This window comes from Clytia hemisphaerica, unplaced genomic scaffold (assembly GCF_902728285.1).
Source record: "Clytia hemisphaerica strain Z4C2 unplaced genomic scaffold, Clytia hemisphaerica genome assembly, whole genome shotgun sequence".
Classification (NCBI taxonomy): domain Eukaryota; kingdom Metazoa; phylum Cnidaria; class Hydrozoa; order Leptothecata; family Clytiidae; genus Clytia; species Clytia hemisphaerica.
The window spans coordinates 1,077,242-1,095,451 of NW_027104471.1; the positions used below are offsets into that span (position 1 = coordinate 1,077,242).

Genomic DNA, 18,210 nt, shown 5'->3' on the forward strand with positions numbered 1-18,210 from the left:
AGATATAATTGTCAGTGGAAACAAGAATGCCTGTAACTTTTGATAGTCTGATATAATTGCGAACATTTTTTTTGCATGTTCTAGAGAATCAAAAGCGCTATATTTGAATATATTCTTTGTTGAAAAATTAGAGATTTGATATTTCATAGAAAAGTGCTACCAAGGGGTATTTCGGGTCCCATATCTTGCAAAGGACTTTTCCGTTTGCCTTGAAATTTGAAAACCTTCTTAAACCGACTTTAATTTGCCTTGCATTGTCTGTGTACAACCTTGCTTATGTTGAGACTTGCCCCCAAACCTCTGTATCGTTACAAGAGGAACTATAAAATGTTCAGGTTTCATGCTTGATTACTACATCCAGATGAGGGTTAATGCTTATAAAAAATAGACAATATTTCTTTATAAACTATCCGAGATAAAAGAAATTATAGGGAAGGACAGGCCAGATTTTGCAAATGGGAAAAATTAGGTTGAAAATTATCATCGTGATTGCAAATAATTATAATCGTCAATAGAACGCCTTGGAAATTGGAAATTAATTACTTTTAATTACTTTTACTTTAGTTTCCCCTTTCCATAGAGTTTCTGCGTAGCGATATTAGCAGCACAGCATCGAGGAGTGTGATTAACGATTAATTGCTTCCTCTGAAGAGGCGACAAATAAGAAGAAATAACTCATCGTGCGATTAATATAATAAGTTAATGACAATATTAAGTAGACGTACAAAGATATTATCAATAAAACATTTTTAACAAGTGATATCGATCGTTAACATTACGAACGTCATCCCTTATTAAAAGAATATTACTAAAGACTGTCTAAATATAATTATCAGTGGAAACAAGAATGCCTGTAACTTTTGATAGTCAAATATAATTATGGAAATTTTTTTTGCTTGTTTTAGAGAATCAAAAGTGCTATATTTGAATGTGTTTTTGGTTGAAAAATTCGCGATTTTTGTCGGTTAAATTTGCAATTGTAAAAATTGAGCTTTTTTTCTACTTATGCTATAACTTTCATTTTTACACCAGTGGTAGTTCAACCTTAGGTTAAGAAGTTTGTTAAATTTCAAGGCAAACAGAAAAGTCCTTCGGAAGATATAGGACCCGAAATACCCCTTGGTAGCACTTTTCTGTGAAATATTAAATCTCCAACTTATTACTAAAAACGGGGGTAATGATATGATTGATAAAACAGTTTTTCGATCATAACACATTTTACCATCTCTTTAATCACAGGAAAAAATGTTCGATTTCCAAGGTTGGAAATTCGATATTTTTGGGTTGGAAATTTTGGTTTTATAATTGAAGGTTGGAAATTTGGGCGATTACTTTAAAGTGATTTGGAAAACGTAAATTACCCATAGGTTTTGTAGAATAAACCAATACGCTTGAAAAATCAAGTGAAAAAAAACCAATGTAGAAATGACAGTTTTCCAAGGCTGGTTGGAAAAAAAGACTTTTTGGGTGGGAAATTTTTATTTTCCAAACAGTTTGGAAATTGAAAAAAAGGTCAAAAATCGATGTGAAAATACATATTTTTGTAAATTTGATAACTCAGGTTGAAAAACTAGACTTTTTGGGTCGGAAATTTGTGTTTCTCCCAAACAGTTTGGAAAACGTTAAAAAATACATGTGGAAATTACATTTTTTCTAAGATTGAGACCCTTTCTTGGAAAACTAGACTTTTTGGGTTGGAAATTTGTGTTTCTCCAAACAGTTTGGAAAACGTTAAAAATCCATGTGGAAATTACATTTTAATGAAATTGAAACTCTTTCGATTGGAAAACTAGACTTTTTGGGTTGGAAATTTGTGTTTCTCCAAACAGTTTGGAAAACGTTAAAAATCCATGTGGAAATTACGTTTTTCTAACCATTTTCTGCGCATGCTCCTTTGAGAAAACCACAAGCGATTTTTCGCTCAAAACTGTTTTGATGTATAGCTAACCTGGATATTAGACAATAATGTGAGCAGTCAAGCTGTAAGTTTCCGTCAGGTGAGGCGTCGCTTCGGAGCGGCCTCGGTCAATCGCAGTGAGTTCGCACAGTGAAGCACATAGGGTACTTGTGTCATAGTTTCAAATAGCGCCCTGCTGAGCTGTGTGAGTGATCTAAGATCAACCACGTATCTGTGCGAACAATAACGAGAGATTGACCGGGAGCCATCGAGCCTAGGCTAGCGAGTGACTGTTCACAAAAACAATAACCTTGTTTAAGATCTCTTTTCCACATCTCTGCCATCACTTTTTGGATTTTGGCTTTTTTCAACCTAGATTTTCGAAAATTCCAACCTTGTTAAATTTGGATTTTGGCTTTTTTCCAACTGAATTTTGAATAATTCCAACCTTGTTAAATTTGGATTTTGGCTTTTTTCAACCTAGATTTTCGAAAATTCCAACCTTGTTTTCCAACTGAATTTTAAAAAATTCCAACCTTGTTAAAGTTGGATTTTGGCTTTTTTCAACCGCGATTTTCGAAAATTCCAACCTTGTTCAAGCTTGGATTTTGGCTTTTTTCCAACTGAATTTTCGAAAATTCCAAGCCATGGAAAATGCAACATTTCCAACCTTGGACAATGTCCCACATTTTCAGGTTGGATTTTCCAGGTTTTTCAGGTTGGATTTTATCTTTTTTCCAACTAAGAAAACTTGAAATTTCCAACCTTGGAAATCGAAAAATTTTTCCTGTGAATGGCTGCGTTTAGACCAGCTTGGCGTTTGTAATTGCTTGCAGTATTCTTTTGAATTCTATTGTTCCACGCAATTGTTCGGTTTGTCAAATGCCTAATGATGCCAGCGTGTTGGCATTTCGTTGGCATTTGAAATGCCATTTTGAGCAAAGGAATCCCCTTTTCTGGCATTTCAAATCAAACAAAGGAACCAAAACAAAGAGAAAAAATGACATTTTTGATTTTTTAAAGTATTTGCACGTTTTTTATTCAGTTCTTTCTATAGATTGTAAAATTTGCAAGATTTGCCATAGCCTAGCCCTACGGCAAAAAGTTTCAGTCTTAATGACTGCAGTTTTTGAGAAATTCCATGCTTTCCATTGTTTGATATGTCAAAGTTGAACTTGAGGGAATCACCTTTTCAGTAATGACTCTAAAAAGACGATTCCTTAAATGCCATGACAGAAAATACAATGGAAAAGCTATTAAAATCGAATCTCTCATGAGCAAATGCCAAATTACAAATGCCAGTTGGTCTAAACGCAGCCATTGACCTCATAGCCAAACTGTGTTTAGTGTTTTGGGAATTAGCAAATTTCTTTAATGACTTAAAAATAACAAAGGCAAGTTCATGCTTATCTTTTCAATAAAAACAATTATACTGTGATTTCACTTCGTTTCGAAATAATCAATGATACCAATAATACTAATGCAGTCTTGCATTTAGTCTTGTTCGCCAATCTAACTGATCTTTTGGTAGGACAAAAAAACATGGGTTGTTAATAAATAAGTAAAAAATCTGCACATCCGTTGTCTTTGGCTGGTTGATAATTGCCATCATTCCTTGTACTCGAAGTTTAAAATTAATAAAGATAAAGAAAAATCGTTAGTACGAATAGCTTGGGTTTGAGAACACGAGCTTTCGTTTGATGCGAGATGACACGTTGACAAACCTTAGCCCTTTTATAGCACGTGCTCAATTTTTTTCATACCGTAACGTTCGTTCGGAATCGGTACGATGCTTGATTTCCGCTTATTTTTCAAAACATCGGAAATCACGCAAGCAAACTTTCAGCCAATACACCAAGTTTTATTTAGTTTTTCGTGAATAAATGGAACATTTCGGTTACTTTAAAATCCCTACCATTCGAATGTACTCCATAACTCAATTTTACTACGTAACTCGAACGACGAATTGAAACTCGAGTTATAGACAATTTGCTTTATTTAACGGTTAAAGGGACATAAAGCGTGTCGTATGCGGCGGGATTCAAAATAAAATCAAATGTCACATGTGTAAATCAAAAATTAAAACAAATGTGGCTGATTTTTATTGTTTCAATTGTTTTACAAGTTTGTTTTGGGCACGTGATTTTAATTGTTCTCTTTAATGACACGTGGTTCACGCAATGTTTACATTTTACTACTTTTATGTCCCTTTAAAATATTGCTTTCAAGGATGGTAAAAACATGCTCTAGCTCATGTTTATAGGTTTATTTACGTCTCCAAATTTAGGTTGACGTTGAGATTGTTGGCTTGAAAGGTTCTGACCAACAGATTCAGGTTAGTATATAATGATGCAGCCTCCATAATAATTCAAAGTTTCCTTAACTTGAACAAATTTGTGTTCCCCGTGCGTGTTTGAGTTATAGATACTCCATTGTACACGTTTTTTTATAGAAGAACATCCAAAGTTTTTGAAGCCTTGGGATGTTCTTAACTTATTGTATTTTAAGCCTATGTTCTTAGCATATGTTCTAATTTTCACCATTTTTTGAGTATTTATGTCCATTTTCCCAGGAAATCGAGTACACTTTTTTTTATACGAATATACCTTTATCAGAGTATTCATGATAAAGTTGGTTCAAAAATTAAGAATATTAATTAATTTCTGCTGGCGATATGTATTGCATACTAAATTTAGGCTGGGTTTTAGATTCTAACCTAAGAATACTGTAAGAATATTTTAGGATCTTTTTCACTAAAAAGTTAAGAATATCCATCATGAAATGTAAAAACATAATTCTTATTAAAAAAACGTGTATAGAGTCTGCAAAGCCTTAAAATTTTCTTAAACTTTGTCTTATAATAGTTTCTTATAAAAAAGTATATATATTTTTTATTTACTACTGCTACTGTAGATGTTCTAAAATATGGATGATTATCCAGAATCGCTCAACTAGAATTGATTAGTCAAATTATTTTACATGCATCTCTTTTTGAAAATCTAAGCCTTATATGGCAAATGCATCTGCTTGTGTCTTTGTTTTAGGTTATTTACGATTCAAATATTGGCTTGAAAGTAGAAGAGCAAACATTGGTTCCCTCTCGCATCAAGAATGGAAAGTTTCACACCCAAAAGGTAGCGCCCTCGTGTGACGCCCTTCTGTGACGCCCACTTTGAATTTGAAATCTGCCAATTTTTAGAAATTTGCCAACAAATAGGATTCGTATTGTGTTACTAGGTTCAACAGAGAAAAGTTTCTGATTTCCATTTTTCAGCGATTTCAAAGTAGAAAATTTGATGAAAATTGACTTCTTAGAGATTCTGACTACGCTAACGTGCTGTTGTTTCTTTGGTTTAAAGTTGGAAGTTAATAAATCAAAATAAGCGGTCTGGTCGCTAAAGGGTATTATAGGGAGATTGATTCTACTAAAATCATTTTTTGTCTCTTAAATATTTTTCTCGCTGTTTTTTTATTTGTCAGCGCTACACGATCCAATTAGTGGAACATTTCCAAGAAAATCATTGGAGGTATTTATTCGGACTTGAAGTTTCTTACTGTAGCTGCTTGATGCAGGCATTTTTTCAATTATCGGGTCAGGGCTGGGGTCGCTTGGCTCATTTTCTGAAAAATTTGCTTCGACCACCCATGATAATATACCATATTTATGCTTATCGACCATAGCCAGATGATTGTTTCCAAAATAATAGGCCATGGCCAGCCCCCTCAAAACGCTTCACTTTTTTCAAAATGCCTGTGAACAAGCTTTGGCCATTGATTGTAGCATGAACATATAAACGACTGGACATCCATCTCCTTTGTCTTTTTGAAGATAACAGTGCTAGCTTCGTTGCCGCCTCGTTAAAAGTATAAAATGAAACAATAGATTTTGATGATATACCACTTGGGAGTACCTTGCTAACAACGTCAAAACTTCGACAAAAGTCTCTGTTGTTCTACTCTTCTCAAGTCTTTTATCTATATCATAACAAAGATAACAGAGGCAAAATCATCGTCAGCTTGTCAAAACTCCGGCTAATATTTCTAAATTTTGACTTAAAAGTGTCTAATAATTTTAGAGAGTGTCGCATTCTAATTTTGATATTCTTATGACACAAGCTCTCAAATTTGGCAAGCTATTTTTTTCAAGTCATAAAAAAAATTATTGGAGTGACAAAAAGGATTCAAAAGTATACACGCAGTTGAAATTCTGCATTTTAGAGTTGAAAATGTTGATAAAATACATTACAAACTTGTGAAAAAATTCGAAAATAATTTTTTTGTACATTAGGAGTAATGTTCAAGCTCTATCAATCCTTTTACCTAAATAATTCAAAGAAATAAAATTATGACGGAATATTGTCGGATTTTTCATACCAATTTTGAAATACAGGCGGCAACGAAGCTCGCTTCAAAGAGACAATAAAAGATAGATGTCCAGTCGTTTATATGTTCATGATTGTAGTCAATTTGAGGGTGCTGATTCCGAATTTAATGTTATCAAGTTGGAAACCCGCAGATTTTGATAGAGCTCTTCATACTGAGCAAAAAAATGTATTACATCAAATTCTCAACTTTTCTAGATGAAAAGTTATAGACGATTTTGTTGTCAAAAAATGATTGAAAACAGGGAATATTATAACACTTTTTGACCACAAAAACGCCCATAACTTTCAATCTACAAAAGCTGAGACAGTGTGAGCCATTATACATGTTTTATACCATTACCTGGTATAGGTATTTTTTGATTTTGAATAACCCCCTTATGAATCATGAATTTTCAGGGCTTACAATTTTGCCTGAAAACGCAAAAAATTGCAAATTACGTAAAAACTCCGGGCATTTTAATTCCAAATCAGCACCCTCAAATTGACTACAATCAATGGTCAGCTTGTTCACCGACATTGAAAAAAAAGGTGAAATATTTTCAGGGGACTTTCCATGGTCTATTATTGGATCAAGGGCTATCGTTTGCCATGCTTACATTATCTAAAAAGCTTTTATTTTACGAGATAGTGAAATATAGTTTTTTCTAAAAACTGGTTTAAATCTCTTGTATTTTGTGAAAATTCCATTCCTCTGTTTTTGAACCTTACGCTTTTGGGATAAATTAGAAAGGGTTATAGCTGAGACTGAAATTTTAGTTATTGACACAATTTTCCCGACTTTTTGTAAATTTATTCTTCCTTAAAGGTTTTATTCTTTCTTATCAGACACATATTTCATATCAGGACAGTGTCTACCTATCGTTATATTATGCTTATATAAACAAAAACATTTTTTCTTTTCCTCTTTCTGACCAATCTTGCTCCACACCCGTGTCAATCTAATGCGAAAAAGCTTGTAAATTAAAAATGATGAGTAAGCAAACGTTATAACTCTTATTTAAAAACAAAACCGTATCGGTATCGGTACACAGTATCGGTTAAAATATAATCTGATTGAAAAATCAAATTCGTTTTTATTTTTCTCATTTTCATTTTAGGTTGATAGATAAAAATACAGCGGTGGTGTTTGCATTACAAAATTATGATGGATACATGACAGGTGTTTTAAAGTCTCATGTAAGATTCTACAACAGATACTACGTCATTATTCGATTCTAAACGTGGATATAAACGTTTTGCATTGGGCTGTGTTGGAACATTCCATTTTATATCCATACAGGGGGTTGGACGAATATTTCCAGAGGGTTATCCGAGAAAAGTTTCCAGGGGGTGTTTTTTCATTTTTCCAAGGGGATAAAAAGTTATTCTAACAAATATTAAGCGTAATCGCACGATGGGTTATTTTTTCTTATTTGGCACGCCCTCAAAGAGAGCAATTAATCGTTAATTGCATCCTGTAGAGAGCAATTAATCGTTAATCACACTCTTCAATGCTGCGCCAATGTTTACAAAAATGATTTTAATGTTTTTTCTTACATTTTTTTTGCATCGAACGTTTTAATTGCATTCGAAATTCATTTTTTGAGAACGAAAATCAATAAACAACAATAAAAGAAAGACACAGAGAGAAGAGAAAAATATAAAACTCTCAGTGTAATTACTGTAATTTACTTTCCTTACTGGGAAAAAGTAGTGAAAGCCATTGTGCGATTAGCTCGTAATCACATAATAACTCGTACAATTCGAAAATTGCACTCGTGATTTTTTTGTTTTGAATTTTCCTCGTCCTTTCGGACTCGGAAAATTAATAACAAAAAAATCACTCGTGCAATTATATTCGAATTGCACTCGTTATCATGTGATTACATATACTAATTAGAAATTTCCAAGGAGTAAAAGAGTAATTTTACTTCGTCCAACCTCGCTTTAAGGTATGAAAAGAATTTTACTAAGGGTATTTTTGATACCCAGGGGGTATCTACATATTTAGAATAATTCTTTTTTGACTTGAAAAGGTTCGTCCACCCCCTGCATGGTTTTTAATGGAACAGCCCGTTCAAGAGAAATTAATGGGTTTTGAAGAGGGCACTTTTTGAAAGTTACTATGGATTTTAGACCATGTCTATTCAGATCTACATGAAGCCGAATGTTCGATAATGATGTTAGTCCAAAAAATTGCCAATGAATTATTACAATTAATAGCGGCCGTTAGCATGAAGGTAGAGCATCCAGCTATGGTTGTGGGTTCGATCCCCAGCCGGTTCATATCAAAGATTGCCAAAATGGTAGTTGCTGCCTCTCTGCTTGATGCTCACCAATTAAAGAGACGCATCAAGGATAAGTGGAGAAATGGAAAGGAGTGGCACCCTCCTCTACCTTAGGCAGCTAGAGAAAAGGGAGCATTCGGGTCGCCCTCGACTGCGGTCGCAAACTTTTATTACTTGTTACGATTGATAAATATCGAATTCTAATATTCACATTCAATGATCGTCTAAAGGGCGTGAAACAGACTGTAATGATTTTGAAGAAATACAATTTTTAAATTGATGAATTCTAATATTTTATACTTAATAGGTTATGTATGTATCAATTGGATGCCCAGCAAACCGACACCTCTTTCTCATTCCATCGAGAAGGTGAGTTTCATATCATTACTGGTGAGAAGGCAACGGCAACTTTTGCGAGCAGAGAGCATGTAGTCAATATCTGATTTTTTTATTTTTCTAAAACAGCGATGCATTGTGGGATTGTTTTGGGGTATTACAATAAAATTCCCTCGAGGAATTCCTAAGAGATTTCTATTGTAATACCCCCGAATCAATCCCACAATGCATCGCTTTTTTAGAAAAATCAACAACTCCAATAAGATCTATAAGATGGTTTCCAAGATTGTAACCTTTAGAAATAAACTCCAGATTTCCGTAACTCGAACGAATTCGGCTTCCCGTGCGTGTTCAAGTTACGCAGAGCACTCGCGGGTAATGGCTTCCCCAGATTGAATGCGAAGGGTCCATAAGGGGAGGCGAATCTCTGCGAGGGTGAAAAAAAAGTGAGCAAAACATAAGTTTCTGGAAAATGTTAGGAAAATTGCTATAAACTACAGTAGACGAAATTTTTTATCAAATTTAGAATATCATTTTCTGTGCGTCAAATGCGAAAAGTTGGCAAAGGAAATAGACTCATTTGTTAAGTTTTGTCCCTTGTGAAATTACGATTCTGTCAGACTTCACGGGGACCACTGACCTTTATATATCCCTGGACCAAGCTATATCTGCCATCTTTGATCGAAGTTTTTTGAAAGTCGGTACCCGCAAATAAGCCATCATAGTGGTTGAAACTTTGCCCAACGACAAACGGCGCTACATCATTAGTGTACAAGCGAAACTAGATCTAGCGCTCTCTCCGCGGGTGCCAATTTCAAAAGTACTCCGATCGTAATATTTTGCTTGGCCGGTATTGAGTAACTTGGTCCAGGGATATATAAAGGTCAGTGATGAGTACCCTCTAAATGGTAAACTATTATTTACACTCTCTTTTTGATTTTAAGCTCACATGGACATGATCATGAAAGTGAAACAGATCAGGTACACTTTCGAACCACACAGACAAATTTTCGGGTGAATCCGCCAAATTTGCCAAATTTCTTATCGTCAATAGCATACCGCAGTGATTCTAAAAATACTGTTTGTCCGAATTTTAGTCCCATCATCCTTTGCATTAATTGCTTTTGGAAGTCAATTACACTTATCGATAATACAAAAGTAATAACTAGTACGCATTACGAATCAAGATGAAAAGGATTGTGGGATTGAATTTCGGTCAAATGTTAAAAGTAATAATTATGACGTTTGCATAGCGGTGTGCTATCGGAATTGCCGACAGCCAAAACAATCGCTCAAATTTGAACGAAATTTATTTAACGAGCTTTACTGTGAAAAAGTTGAAAAACTGATTGTCACTCATCTTCGTCCAGGTGCAGTTAGAGTTGGAAATTTCTTTAAACCAATGTCATTTTGTTTTTTTTAGACGGGTGTGATTGAAATCAAAAAAAGCGAAACATTATCGATGCATTTTGACCTGTAAGTGGTCTTCAATCAATGATCAGTTTGACAATATATGATATTGAAATCAGAAGAAATTATAGATGAAATTATAGATGAAATTTAGCTCAAAGATTCAATCTAGTACTTTATTCTCCATATATTACATTCTGCAGTATACATAAACATAATGAGAACTTCACATTTTCGTACATACTTTCACACTATAAGTAATCATTTACCCATCAGTTTATAATATTAATGTCTTCTGCTTACGCCTGATATTTGTGTAGTGCACAGTTTATAATTTCACTTTCAGTTTTGGTAATGGAGATTATATTGGACCTGCAGAAGGAAAATTGAAGATTTTATCACAATCACCTCTTTCTATAGCACAAAAGGTATCGTTTGCGTTCCTCGGCTTAATGTGAGCTGTGGGAACTTTTCGCGGAAACTGATTTTCGCTAGCGGGTTCTAGTTGTATATTTGGCCATTTTTCATCGAAAAATTTGAAAAATTCCTAGGAAAATGAAAGAAATGTGTTCAAAATAGGACAAAACCGCGAAAAGTAATTACCGTAAAATGTGATTTTTAAAATTTTTTACAGCTGCAAAAATTTTTTCCCACTAAATTGGTTCCCTTAAGGTAAAAACAATTATGATAATCTTCGTACCCAGAGGAGCCACTTGCACCACTTTTTGATTTTACTGGGATGGACGTTAGCACAATCGCGAGCGCTATCAGAATCATAAAAAATTGAACTAAGGGAGTTCGAGTTTGCAATTATGGTACTTTTTACGCCATGAAAAAGAGAATGATTATAACATTAGTTACTATTACGAGTTATCAGTTATCAGTGTTCCAAATTTGCAAAGTTACTTCAATGTTTTTTTTTTTCAGACAACTGATGGAAGCGATTTGACTCTCTCGTGCAACCAAATCGGAACATTTGATGCTCAAATCGAATTAGAGATTTCTGAAAGGTATGCTAGAGAAAGATACAATGAATATCTTTTCCCACAGAAAAACTCACAGAAATACCATCTCCACTGGGAGAAGTAATTGTAATTTTGAGAATCACTAGTGCATTTCACAGTTATTTATCACTGAGACAAAGAGGGGTAACCTAGTTTGTACATCTGTGCTAAATTTCGCGAAAATGTCCAAAATTCCCCACAATAAGGGAGTAAAATAACTTAAATCTCCGTAATAGACGATATCGGCTTTACATGAAAACTCAGATTTGACCCCCGAGAATTGCCCACGATGCTTTGCGCGGAAAAAAGTTCACGGTGAAATTTTTTCTGCACAAAGCATTATGGGGAATTCTCAGGAGTCAAATCTGAGTTTTCATGTAAAGCCGATATCGTCTATTCGAACACGTACGGGGAACATAGTTTAGTTCAAACTATTGAAATTTCGAGTTATGGAGATTGGTTTATATTTTAAAAGTTATCTTCCATCAAAAAAAATAAAAAGTACATCACTCAGATTCGTTTATAAGATACTGTTAATTGAGGGGACCAAAAAACTTGTTCGAGCTGAGGAGACATTCGAGTTGTAGAGGTTCGAGTTATGAAAACACTGTACTTTCATTCCTTAAACCTAAATTTATGGATGATGATTCTTTTGGCCGGTTTGAAATTCAATATTTTTATTTTTACTTGTCTAACCATCTACTTTTTTTTAGCTTATGCATACTTCAGACAACTATTCGAGTCAACGTGCTGGACAACGGGAAATTCGAACGCAATCTGGTCATTATTATCTCTATAAGTTTCAGCATCACTGTTTGTATTATCGCCATGATAGTCAGCTTCATGATGTTCAAGAAAAACACTGCCAAAGAGCATGCAATAGAAAAAGAAAATCAAGCAAGACAGGCTGAACTACGGTATGCGCTATCTGAATACATCTCTGTTATATTCACTTGCTTACTCTTTTATTGTGAACAGACAGGGGCCTGATTAAACAGAAATGTTTGAAAGTCTTACTAGACAGGGAGTTTTGGAGTATGCATGGACGATCATATCGTCTACACAAGATCACTAAAAAGGGGAATAGTTTAGGGGGCGTGATAAATTCGGGTGGAGTAAGCAGTGGCGGAGATATTTAGTTTGTTACACACAATACCGCCACTTTTCCCGTAAACCGCCCAGACGCCCTGACTGTGCGTCCCTCTAAAACGGACCATAGAATAGTCTAGCATGGAGTATACAAGTTCCTTAGAATAAGCGGAATGGGATTGATTTGAAAAGAATCTTTTTTCGTAATTTTATCCAGACAATATTTTATGATTTGTTCAATTCTAATCAATTTTAAAATACATTGAAATAAGATATTAAAATTCTTGGATTTTATAAGTGGAGGGGAACACAAAGTATTCCTCCATCAAATGACATAATGATGCTGTGAGCGGTGTTTTCTGTTTTAAAAATGAATCAACATTATTTTATCTATAGGTTTTTGGCTTCAATGAAACATTACCAAGAGCAGATGGAGATAACCGCAAGTATGTCGAAAAAAGGAAGCACAGGTTTGGCGAAGCATGCTCGTTTGTCGGAACTCGGTGGACAACGTAAGAGTTCGTTATCCCGACGAAATAGTTCGATTGTTTCTCGTGAGCATGTCGAACAAATACGAAAAGCAATGAGCGTGACTCAATCCCCTTCATCAACGTAAAGATTTGAACTTGAAATAAGGACGGGGGAATTTGACTTGGATAATGAAAGTTGAAATAAATGAAAATTTGCTATTTTGATGGTTATCAAGTTTGACTCGTCTTTTGGAAAACCACCATAAACTACGAACGTTGAAATATTAAAATATTACAGTAAAGTTATTACAGTTCATGAATTTTTTTCATATTATATACCTTACCTCATCTTATTCCACTATTTCTTTAACCTTTATTACTGTAATATTTCCATATTTTTGTAAATTTTTTCGGAAGATAACGAACGAAAAAGAACTTTTACTCACCGTAAATACTTTTAAATTGATCGAAATTTGACTAAACAAATTATCCAAGAAATTAAGACAGGTTTCTTTCTGAAAATACAAAAACTTCTGAAATATAAGTAAAGTATATGGCTGCAACTACTGTAAGGCCCTTTAATGGAATAAATTTTGGGAAAATTTGTATTTCGCGGAAATTTTTTGAAAACATTTGTGTTGAAAATGTCGATGAAAACGATTTTTTGCAGACCTTTTTTCGAGTGTTGTATGGACTCATATAGACAATAGGTTAAGTTAATCAGTAAAATCACGACGACGAACGAAAATTTAACAGGCTAGTGGGTTTTAACCAATCAAATTTCGTATTTTCACTAGCCGTGATTATCCTCAGTAATCAATCAAAGAAAAGCGATAAAAGAAGTTTAATCTCCGTGAAAATTTATCCCATTAAATAAATTACCCATCTTTTTGAAATACAAAGGACTTATTCCTTGAGAAAAACTGAGCACTTTGTCCTTAGCTAACGCAGAATATATTTTTTTGACAAATGCAAAGAACGAAGAATGTTTTCTTTGAAAAATACGAAACACTTTTCCTTTTCAGAAATATAAAGCAATTCTCCTTAGGAAATTCAAAAATTATTGAAAAGACTGCTGTCCTTGAGAAAAATTTCCTTCAGGAATGCAAATTATTTTTCCCTTGCGAAATACGAATAATTTTTTCCTTCAAAAATACAGAACATCTTTCCTAGGAAAACACCAAGTACATTGAAAAAGACAAAACATTTTGATCTCGAGAAAAACGATGCAATTTTTCCTTGAGAAATACAAAAATTACGAAGATGTATGTCAATTCCAGCTTTTCTTACACTCTTGGGTACCTAATAGTCGGGGGGGGGGTTGGAAAAAATGTCCTGGGTGAAGAATTTTTGAAAAAGGAAGCTATTACAGCAGGATTAGGGGAAAAGAGGGAACTTTAAAAAACATTACCCCAAAATTAGCAAGCGGGGGTGGGTGTTAGAATAGAATATCCTGGTTGGAAAATTTTCGAAAAAATAATTAGCGGGGATGGACGCTTAAGGGCTCTGACCATAGTCTGAAAATTTATTTTAGTATCTGGACATGAAAGTTATGTTTTAGATTCTTTAACTTTAAAGAGTTGTCTTTATAAATAGCTTTTTAATCAAATCCCTTAAGAGTAATTAAGAACTTAATTGCAAAAATGACGTTATGAACGTTAAAAAGACGTTAATAATATGCTGCATCACCTTCTTTTATAAAAAGTGCTAAGGTTTTTAATGTGTAATTAACCTTTTTGTTTCGAAGTTTTTTCAAACTGTCGGCAAAGAATTGAACTGTTTTAAATTTTTCGGAAAATTTTTCTAAATTAATGCATCAAAAGTTATGGTTGTTTTCTATAAAAAATTGGGATGGAAAATTGTTCAAAAAGCACTATTTTCAAGATTTTGAAGCAAATAAGCTTTTAGAAAAATTTTCCGAAAAATTTATTTTAGTTCGATAAAAGATACACCATCTACTGCAAAAATCTTTTCAAAATGGTTTTTCTTCGCCTTTGAAATAATTTGAAATAGCTGAAATACTCTTCTTCTCAAAAGTCTTCATTTTCTTCTTCATCAAATTTTGTCATTGCGATTTTTAAATTTTCAGACTCATGGATAGTTGGCCTAACAGAAAATGTATAACATGTCAAAGTTTCGTCAGCTACATTAGGCAGAAATTCATATTTTGTAAGTGGCAAATATTAAAAATTCACTATGGTCAGAGCCCTTAATTGCCACCGCAGGAAGCCTAAAGCTTCCGAGGATGGCATTCATAGCTTCACTCGTGAGGGAAAGTTGGGAAAACATCTCATAACTTTGCGCGCGCGTTTCAGTATTTTTAAGTTCCGCTTAGCGGAACATTATCAATTAACGGTTATTTGATTTCCCGGAATGAAGAGCGATAAGCCGTGTTTTACAGGATAGCTCTTTTTTAGCTTGCGCGGCGGACGTTTGTTTCTTCCTATCGTGTCGGAGCTTTCAAACAATGTCAATTGAATTATCTGGTATTTCTTCTATTGACTATGTTTCAAACGATCAGCCGATGGCTCTGGCTTTAGGTATAAGGTAATGTCAGCGATAAAAAAGGAAAGTTGGTGAACCTGATGTGATGGTGGCAGACATCTTGAATTTCTCCCTGTTTCTTTAAATCTGTTTTATTCCAGTTATTAGCACAGTCCAGTAGTCCAATCGCACTACTTTTCTATAAACCCAACAATCCAGTGTGAGTTTGCTGAAAGGAAAACTAAACAATTTGAATCCTTTTTAGACATTGAGATTGATTTATATTTTCCAGCGAAACAGAACACAGACTGACAGAACAACAGTCTGACAGTTATTTATATAGTTTTTTCCATCATCGTTCTAACACTATTGATACAGAACAGCACACAGCTGACAATTAAAAGAATTTTTGAAACTGAACTAAAGTATAAAACAAGGCGCCCTATAAAAGGGAAATTCCATAAAGGAAAGTTTGCATTTTGCAAAAATCTATATATACAGTAGTTGACACTCTCTAATTCAAATTTCAAGGGATTCTCATCGAATACCACAGCATATTGAATATTGAGAAAGTCTCCAAATCCCTAAAGTAAATATTGAATTATAGAGTAACACGGGAAGAAGAAGGCGAAGCGAAGGTTGATTATTGCGATTGGTTTTTGAACGTCGAATCAGTACAATAACCGAAGATCTTGCTGAAAATTTATATAAGTTTTTTGGAAGAAATCTTTGATATTTGCAATATTTGAGGAGTCAAATTTTGAGTTTCTAATTTGAACGCAACAAAATCGAACATTTGAATTTCAAAATATCTGGCATTTTTTTTGTTACTAGAAATCAAATAAGAGAGTGGTTTTTCAAAACCTTTAAAGTGACTTCAAATTTTTATCCAAAACGGGCTTATCAAATAGTAGAACGTCAATTAGACAGTGTCAACTGTAATTACATTTTTTGCTTTTTTGCTCCTAAAATAATTTGAAGATTTTTCACAGTATGGCAGAGGAAGACTTTGCGATTAATCTAGACACTGCATTGAATGTTGCACATTACCGAAATTCAAGCAGGACAACTGGCAGTCGTACCTATTCTTGCGCTGTTGATTGCTTTCTTGAAATATGTTACCGCTTGCTTCTTCCAGAAATGAAAGCTAAAGTATCATATGAAAAATCAAGTGATTTTTTTAAGCTGCTTCAATTAAGTGGATCAATGGAAATTTCACTTGAAGATTACGATATGAAAAGTAATGCTTTTCGACTGCTGGATGAAATTAGGGAACCGGTATGGTCTAAGATTATTGAAAATTGTGGTACCTTTGTGAGAAGAAATAGCGACGCAGAGTTTCAAGAGATTTTTGGAAGTAATATTTTCAAAGAATTATCAGAAGAAGAGAGACATGTTTTTGAAACAAGTTTTGTAATTCAGGGTACTTGTAATAGTTGTGGTAGTGAGAAGGAACAAAGAGAAACGGGTAGCATTGTCAGTCTTCTTTCGCATTTTTTATATCCAGAGATTTTAGTTGATGCAAGTTTGTGGCCAAACTGTGTATCAAATTCTCTTAATCCAAGCTCAGAAATTAATTGTGATTCTTGCTCTGTCAACATACCAGCACAGATTCAAGTTGTCAATTTGCCTATTTTTCTTCTTATAGAACTCTGTACAACAGTATGTATAAACAATTGTAGATTTTTGAGGAGATTATAGTAAAAGAAAATAGCTACACATTACATGCCATTGTAAGGAATTGTGGTGCCCATTTTGCATGTGGTATATTTATTGAGAATAAATGGATTTACATTGATGATTTAAATCCTGAAAAAATTTGTTTTCAAAACATTAATGAAATGTTTTCTGAAAACAAAGGAGGTTGGTTTTTTGCCTTTTATAGAAAATCTGATTCTGAAAAATTGACTTTGTTATAGATACTACTAACCCTCTTAACACAGAATTGTCTATCAATAATGAAGAAAATGAGATCAAAAAAACATATCCTAATCGAAAGAGAAATCCAATAAACTATGAAGGTCTTTGCAGTACAAGCAACAAAAAAAGTAAATTTGATGATTTATTTGAGAAAATCAACCAAAAGGTTAAAATTTTGAAACGAAAGGAAGAAAATAAAAAATTTTACGACTCGCATTCTGTGAAAATAAAAGCAAATTATGACCATGAAAAGCGAATAGCTCATTACAACCCTGAAAAGCGAAAGCTAGTGTATGATTCTAATAAGCGAAAAGAACGATACAATCCAAAAGAGCGAAAAGAAAGATACAATCCAAAACAACGAAAAGAAATGTACAATTTAAACAAGCAAAAATTAAATTCACAGTCTGAAGAAAAGAAAGTCAACTACAATATATGTAGTGAAAATATGAAAAAATTTCAGCAGTCAATGACTCGGGTAACTTAATGCATGTCCCAGAATTGCATTAATTTTTCCGCCCCAGTTCCAGTCCCTAAACCATAACAAACTATACATTTTTGGAAGCGTATTTGGATGTAGAATACCGTATTCGGTGTAACTTAAATTCTTTCACAGTATAATTAGAGATATCTTAAGAAAACCTAATTATGACGTCATGATTGATGACGTCATAAATACAAAAAGTTGAATATCTCGAGAAATATAAATCAAAACTTTATGAAATTTGGACCAGTGATAAAGTACATTGAGATGTTTCAAAAAGTTTTGAAAGTATTTCCGAAAACTAATGACGTCAGCAGAAATTACAAGAATTCGAATTTTTGCGATAAAATGCTGACATCAGCAAATTTTCAAATTTTTTAAAAAGAATTCTCCTCCTCTTGATGGGTTCTATCATTGGTCAAAATTCCATAAAGCTTTGAGTATTGGTTCTTGAGATATTCAAC

General features: G+C 33.8%; 1 protein-coding gene across 1 annotated transcript in view; it reads left to right on the forward strand.

Annotated features, from left to right (window-relative positions):
* LOC136821166 (uncharacterized) overlaps positions 1-13,089 on the forward strand; it is a 45,506-nt gene extending 32,417 nt beyond the window's left edge. Inside the window, exons 13-23 of the mRNA XM_067077398.1 lie at positions 4,185-4,232; positions 4,942-5,031; positions 5,378-5,424; positions 7,380-7,458; positions 8,857-8,918; positions 9,830-9,866; positions 10,309-10,361; positions 10,642-10,723; positions 11,223-11,305; positions 12,013-12,216; positions 12,785-13,089. Coding sequence (XP_066933499.1) covers positions 4,185-4,232; positions 4,942-5,031; positions 5,378-5,424; positions 7,380-7,458; positions 8,857-8,918; positions 9,830-9,866; positions 10,309-10,361; positions 10,642-10,723; positions 11,223-11,305; positions 12,013-12,216; positions 12,785-13,004 — 1,005 coding nt within the window. The 3' untranslated portion in view covers positions 13,005-13,089. The remainder of the gene's footprint in view (positions 1-4,184; positions 4,233-4,941; positions 5,032-5,377; positions 5,425-7,379; positions 7,459-8,856; positions 8,919-9,829; positions 9,867-10,308; positions 10,362-10,641; positions 10,724-11,222; positions 11,306-12,012; positions 12,217-12,784) is intronic.
* Positions 13,090-18,210: the final 5,121 nt, after the last annotated feature.